Here is a 7,644-nt window from a genome sequence, read left to right as displayed (position 1 = left end):
TAGATTTTTAAAAAAATAGCAGACCTACAAGCTCGTAGCGCGCTATGAGCTTGTAGATCTGCTATTTTTAAATTCTAACTCCCTTTTTCTGTTGAATTTCTTGACCTCCAACTTGTCGGTAAATGACTACATGTACAGTCATCATCGGTCACCAGGTCAATTAGTTCACTGTTTCTCAACTAGTGGAAAGAAAATTGCAATACCTCCACGGACCACCAGTGGTCCACACTCGCAGACCACCTGTTGAAAACCCCTGCTCTAGACCTTTTCTTTATACTATGCGTAATCATGTGACCTGTAAATACTATGTATATTTGTTTTCTCATCTCATTTTAAATGTTTTGTTGCACGCAGGTTGAGGCCTCGTATAAGCCCCCGGGGTGTAGAAGCCTCCTCCTAGCACTTAACTGTTTTGTATGTTTATTTTTGAGTGGTGCAACCACTCCAAGGAACAGCAATGTCCGTGTTCACCTATGTATGAGACGTTCACCTATGAGCACCAGTATAATGAGCACCAGTAGGGGCGCTGTTTGCCAGAAACGGAGAGAGAGAGACAGTGTTGCCTGCTAATGAGAGAGAGAGAGGGGGGGGGGGGGGGAGGGGAGAGAGGGGAGTTGCACCACTCAGTTTACACGGATGTGATTTTTATTTTTTATTGTGCTAAATCAAATCAATCAAATCCTCTTGTCTCCCAGGGTGTCGCTCTGTCAGAGGTGGACGAAGCGGTGGGCAGTCCGCGGGCCGAGACGTCGAGCGAGCCGCCGAGCGAGACGGAGGGCGAGGCGGACGGCAGCCTGACCATGATGATGATGGAGGTGGACCTGGACGGCTACCAGGTAGTGTTGGTTTCGTCGACTTGAGGCCTATCTATTCATAGTCCAGTTTTTGATGAAGAGCTGACCACCCGAAAACTACAACATGACGTCACGCTGCGGTGGTCACCGCTCGCACGACGCATCTCTCTGTTTTTACTAAAACTACAACATGACGTCATGCTGCGGTGGTCACCGCTCGCACAACGCATCTCTCTGTTTTTACTAAAACTACAACATGACGTCATGCTGCGGTGGTCACCGCTCGCACAACGCATCTCTCTGTTTTTACTAAAACTACAACATGACGTCACGCTGCGGTGGTCACCGCTCGCACAACGCATCTCTCTGTTTTTACTAAAACTACAACATGACGTCACGCTGCGGTGGTCACCGCTCGCACAACGCATCTCTCTGTTTTTACTAAAACTACAACATGACGTCACGCTGCGGTGGTCAGCGCTCGCACGACGCATCTCTCTGTTTTTACTAAAACTACAACATGACGTCACGCTGCGGTGGTCACCGCTCGCACGACGCATCTCTCTGTTTTTACTAAAACTACAACATGACGTCACGCTGCGGTGGTCAGCGCTCGCACAACGCATCTCTCTGTTTTTACTGAGCACCGTTTCGGTTGTCACCTCTTCACCGACAACTGGACTATGAATAGGCCTTAAAACTATGACGAAACAGGTTTGTCGATTATGCATTTTTTTCACTGAGGAGAACCGAGTAAAAAAAAGACTGTAATCTGTTTACAATTTCATCAACGAATAAAAACTAGACTCCTATGTTAAGGAGGGACTGGTGGAGAAGAGATCCAGTCGAATGTATTTTGTTGCATGCTGAAAATAGCCAATCTACAAACTCCCAATGTAGCGCGTCGGGTCGTGAGCTTGTAGATCAGCTATTTTCAGCAAGCGTAAAATACATTTTAGTCGACATTTCTGGTGACTAAATGAAGTTTCATTCCAAAGACTCCAAAATGACTAAAGCTAAAAAAATCTAAATGTTGCTGTCCAACTCAACCCTGCCACATGCCCCCACCAGGAGACGCTGGAGGAGGGGCTGACGTGGCTGCTGTCTATTGTTAAATCATTGTGTCATTTAATAACATTAATTAACTGGAGGAGTTTCTGACCGTGGCTACTGTCTGTTATTAACTTAATGTATAATATGAATGAACTCAACACTGCCCCCACCAGGCCACCCTGGAGGAGGTTCTGACGTGGCTGCTGTCTGCCGAGGACGCTCTGCACGTGCAGGACGACGTGTCCGACGACGTGGAGGACGTCAAGGAGCAGTTCCACACGCACGAGGTAGGGGGCGCCCAGCGCCGTTTAGTAAATATTATAATGAATAAATAAAAAAATAACCCCAAACAGTGGGACGGGGGGACGGCATCTTTGATGTTTGCGGACCAATTTCTATTGGTCGTGAGTTAATATCTCAGCAGCCGCCAAACGGTTTGGGGGCTGCTCAGCAGCTGCTCAGCAGCCATGACCCGGGAACAATCTACTAAAAAAAGTTGACTTTACATTGCTAGCTTACATTGCGATCATTTTAATTTATACGATGTATGATCCAAAAAGCGTTCATATTTTGCGGGAGAGACGGATGAGTTCATAACCACGGAGAGCGCCCGGGATTAGGAGATAAGCTAATATGAGCCCAGAGCGTAGCATACGGCAGCCGAAAGGCGTTTTTTTTTTTTTTAAGAATTCTGAATATTCTTATCTCGCCCCGTATCATTGAGGATGCGCTAGGACGTCCAGCGACGTCTAAGGCTCAGCTCGTTTTTAATCCTTAAGACGCCCAGGGACGTACAGAAACTGTTAATAGAACGAACGTACCGATATGCTGTGAGCTTAGCCTGTTGCTCACGTGACCCCCCTCCTCTCTCTCTCTGCGTCTCTCTCTCTCGCGCCTCTATCTAATGCAACTCTAACGCGACTCTCTCTCTCTCTCCCCCGTTGAAGTTGCAATAGTTGGATCACTGCAGTGTTGCACTGTTCATATTAGATGCTTATTATTACTATGGATTACTAGGAAATGGCCTACCATACATTTAATTTTTATGTTATTATTTGCATCTAAACTGCAGTACATAGGATAGTAAATAGTACTGTGGCCAGATTTGACTGAGGGACTAACATTAAGTTGCTCAAAAGCGCATGAGGCGATTTCACTCCTCCTTCCGGGTAGGAACAGAGTGCATTCTGGGATGGATTGCAATAGTGAGTGGTCCCAAACACATGAACGCGCTGCCTGCTTGCAGCTTGGATCTGTGGAGCAACTGTTTTTTCCAGAATTTTTGCAAGGAATGGCAGGTTGGAGATGGGTCGTAGGTTATTGAAGATGTTGGGGTCTAGACCAGGTTTCTTTAATAAAGGTGTGACTGCAGCAGTTTTGAGAGATGGAGGGACAGAACCAGAGGTGAGGGAGGAGTGAATGATGGCAGTTATCAGGGGCAGCAGAGAGGGGAGGGAGGCTATAACCAGGGAGGATGGCAGGGGGTCAAGTTGGCAGGTGGATGGCTTGGATGTCCGGATGAGTTTAGATATGTCAGTATTTAAAAAAAATGTTTAAGAAGTATCGAAAACAGCACATCGACAAGCTCACAACATGGCACAATTTGCAAAAAGCTAAATTTTGTGAGCTTGTAGATCTGCTGTTTTTCACTAGTTTGGGTACCAGGCAAACGTTCCCTTTATCTTTTGCGTCTTGAGCTATATTACCTACACACACTTTCAGATGTGCTCGGCAATATATTGTTCATTCATGCTGCTTATGTTCAGAGACATGAGCCTCCGGTGTCCCATTGAACATGCTCCGTACATGTCGGGAATGCCAGGAATTCTGTTGAGCACAGTGGAACGAGGCACTCTGTGGCATACTCTGCACCTAGCCCATACTGTACTTGTGTGTGTGTGTGTGTGTGTGTGTGTGTGTGTGTGTGTGTGTGTGTGCACGTGTGTGTGTGTGTGTGTGTGGTGCAAGCACAAATGCATGCTATATGGGTCTTTAATAGGCTGCACTCCCTTGGCTGAAATGTGAATGTTTGAGAGTTTACTGTGTGGAATCCAGGTCAGAAAAGAAAAGCCGGTCGCGAAATACCCAAAGCCTCTTTAAGAGCAGCTTTTCAAGAGGATGAAAAGAAGAAAAAAAAGGCGACGTCCAAAAACAATGTGCTCAGAACAAGTGCCCAGTTGGAAAATGCTTACTCATCCAGAGCGCTCTGAGGGGGAGAGGGAGAGAGAGAAAAAAGGACAATAACTCAATTCACTAGCTCGCTGATTGCTCACCACAACAGCTAAAACAAACGCAGCTCATCTAGCTGAAGGGTTAAAAGCAAGCTCGCTTTTTCTTGTCTAAGTTCTTGTCTTTCTTCCAGCTGAAGAGCTTTCCCCCCTCTCTCCTCTTTTCTGTTTTGCGATTGGCCTCAATTGGCCTCTTCAGAGAACCACCCGCTCCCGGAGTGTTTGTGTGTGTGTCCCCGACAACATCACCCCCGAGGACAAGCGGATTGCGGTGACTCAGAATGCATTTAGCCCATTAAAAAAAATAAAAGTCTTCTGAAAGAATATATATTCAAAGATTTGTGCCGCATTTTCACGATTTTTCAAAAATAGCGGACCTACCAGGCTTGTAGATCTGCTATTTTTCAAAGTATAACATAATGCTTAGTTAAAACACCAAAAAGGGTACCCGCCCAGAATGGGTTGGAGAGGGGGTGAGGTTAGCTCGATTTATGTATTATTTGCCAGCTAGCAGGCGGGGGAAACGGACCCAGATGTTGATGAGAGGTTGCCAAGCCAATGGCCAATGTGCAGCATATTATAGAAACGTCCGTATTAGGCCAAACATGTCACCTGGCTCCTCTCACTGGACATTAAGAGTCGTTTTGGTTTTGGATTATGCAATCTGTCACCCTGACTCCGTACAGCAAGTACAGTAGGCAGTGGTTTCCTCAAGTACGAATATTTCTACTTTACGGGAGTATTTCCAGTTTTTACTTATAATCAACTTCCTCTCAGAGGCAAATATAGTCATTTTACTCCACTACAATTATGTGATTACATTTTAATTATTATAATTACAAAACATACATTAACCACTTCAGTCCTATATACATTTTGGCCATTTGAAAATAGCCAATCTACACAATGCGTTGCATGTGAGCTTGTAGATCTATTTACAAAATATTTATATACATTGAAAACTCGTGAAATACTTTCTGCTTTGTACATTGTGATACCAATACTTTTGTATTACTGTGTAATAATAATACGTTTTTCCACCACTGACAGAATGTAGGGATCCAATGATTCCCAAACTTCCAGTACCCATCCTAATCTATTCTTTTCCCATGAAAATATGTATTGTCTTTAGTCTGTAGTTGCTGAACAGTTTGTTGAACTGGTGGTGTAGACCTGACCATGTAGCTTTAAACAGACAACATCAAAGTGATTGACTTAGTCCCCATCTTGTATCAGCTAAAAACATATGAGTAACTAAAATGAATTGGACAGCCCAGTAGTGCTGCACCAGTCTGGCTCAAATTTAGGAATGAGATTGCGTAGGAGTCTGAATCTATCTAATCTTTTTTTAAGATTTTTTTTTTTTGCGGCTTACGCCTTTTATTGATTTTTGAAGGGACAGACAGTAGGCTGACAGGAAACGGGAGAGAGATGGGGGGATGACATGCAGTAAAGGCCGTGTCGGGTCCGGGAGTCGAACCCGCGGCACACTGCGACTGGATTACCAGTCCGGTGCCCAGACCGTTACGCTACGGCCTGGGCCTATCTAATCTTTTTTGATTAATTGTGCAGCACACTGTGGGCACAGTTGGTACTGCTGTCGCCTCACAGCTAGAAGGTCCTGGGTTCGATTCCCGCTCGGGACGCGAAGGGTGCGTGTGGAGGGTGTGTAGAGCCCAGGATCACATTAGATAATTTACACAGAGGTGAAAAATGGGTTACAAAATCGTGGGATAAGATTAAAAAAATAAAATATTGTGCAGCAGCACTTCCAAAATCAACTCTCACCCCCCCCCCCCCCCCCAGGCCTTCATGATGGAGCTGACAGCACACCAGAGCAGTGTGGGTAATGTGCTACAAGCAGGGAACCAGCTGATGGCCCAGGGTAACCTGACCGAGGAGGAGGAGGACGAGATCAGGGAGCAGATGACCCTCCTCAACTCACGCTGGGAGAGCCTCCGAGTGGCCAGCATGGACCGACAGGCCAGGTACACACACACACACACACACACACACACACACACACACACACCCGGACAGTTACCATACATTTAGGCCTGAACCCCCCCCCCCCCAGAAAACAGAAACGGTGTGTTTTATTGGAAAATGTATCAGGCGCTGTCACAGTACCGTGTAGGACATTTCTATTGACATATGCCTATCTATTGACGTCACGTGGTAATCCATGGCCATATATTGCTAAACGGCTTATCTTATTTTACAGCAGTGTTGACTTGATATTTCATGCGTTATTGATTTAGTTCTGGTATTGGGCTACACAGTACAACACGGTCCCAGTGCTGTAGCAATATATTATGCCTTTTCTACGTATTAAGATGCAAGTATATATAAAGTATATATAATGTATGTATATTAGGGCCGGGACTTTAACGCGTTAATTGAGATTAAATTAACGCGTTAAATTAACGCATTTAATCACACCTTTTTTTCACCGCGGAACGTTTCTCACTGGGCTCGTTTCTAGTAGTAGTACTGAATTGGCTGTGGCACGCCTACTCTAGCAGCAGCAGTACTCTCTACACTACAGGCTACAGCTCCGTCAGAAAGCCCAAACCCAAATGAATCCAATGAAGAAGCCGCTTATATTGGATGGCACATTTAGATGTAAAAGCTATCAGATGGACGCGTGGATAGCGGCATGGCTGTGTGCAATGTCAGAGGGAAAGGATCCATATATGAACGTTAGCTTCCATGCTAGCTGCTTCAGCTTGTCTCACAGGACACCGGAGACGTGCGGTGATTTCAGCACAGCACGAAGCTGTCAAGGTGTCCTCGAAACATAATGAAGTAACAAGCGTGGGAATTCCGTGGTCAGACAATGGTCTGCCCCAACCTCATGTGAAATGTTTCCCCCTAATAAAGTTGTTTTTATTTGTTTTCTCATGCCCCGCCATTTAAAGCACATTTGAGTATTCATATACACACTGAAGTGAAGACATTTTATATAGGCACTTGCTGGCGTTGCTGCACACGTTTTATTGCTTAAAGGGGAATACCACTCATTTTCAACATTATTGAGTTGTGTGCACTGGAAATAATAAAAAGTCACCCCATTCTGTGTTGCCTAGAACTGGAGGTCTGAAAAAAACAGTAACATTATGAAGTACATTTTTGTGATGTCACTGAGATGTACTTCATAATGTTACTTCAGACATACAGTTCCAAATATCTCACAACGGGTAAGGGCTAGTATGTATAATATGAAATGGCAGCTGAAGCTGAATGCCGTGTGACAACGCCTGGAAAATAGAACGGTGGCATATCGGAGCGTCAGGCGAGGCGTGATCGCGCGTCGGACGCCGCCGGTGTGGGATAGGTTAATTGAAAATAACGGAGGCGGCTGTTTTGACGCGCGGCGTTCGCAGATGGTGTGTGTGGGGCTTGAAAGAGCTCACATTAGCCAGTAAGACGCCCTGAGGGCATCCGCCTGGGTGATGGCAGATTGCTGGGTGAGCCCTGGCGCTTTGGCATGGGGGGGTCAGATCAACATATGGAATGAATTCTGTACTGGCCATATATGGAGCGTGTCTTGATTGTGCAGGGTTTGA

The 7,644-nt window shown here is 45.6% G+C and overlaps 1 protein-coding gene across 1 annotated transcript in view; it reads left to right on the top strand.

Annotated features, from left to right (window-relative positions):
* The window catches only part of utrn (utrophin), a 285,060-nt gene that overhangs the window by 31,652 nt on the left and 245,764 nt on the right, over positions 1-7,644 (top strand). Inside the window, 3 exon segments of the mRNA XM_083790820.1 lie at positions 696-836; positions 2,021-2,134; positions 5,882-6,063. Coding sequence (XP_083646946.1) covers positions 696-836; positions 2,021-2,134; positions 5,882-6,063 — 437 coding nt within the window.

Source organism: Protomyctophum parallelum (assembly GCF_964188405.1).
Source record: "Protomyctophum parallelum genome assembly, chromosome: 19".
Classification (NCBI taxonomy): domain Eukaryota; kingdom Metazoa; phylum Chordata; class Actinopteri; order Myctophiformes; family Myctophidae; genus Protomyctophum; species Protomyctophum parallelum.
Note: the sequence above shows the minus strand (reverse complement) of the source record. Positions and strands in the feature narration are given on the sequence as shown.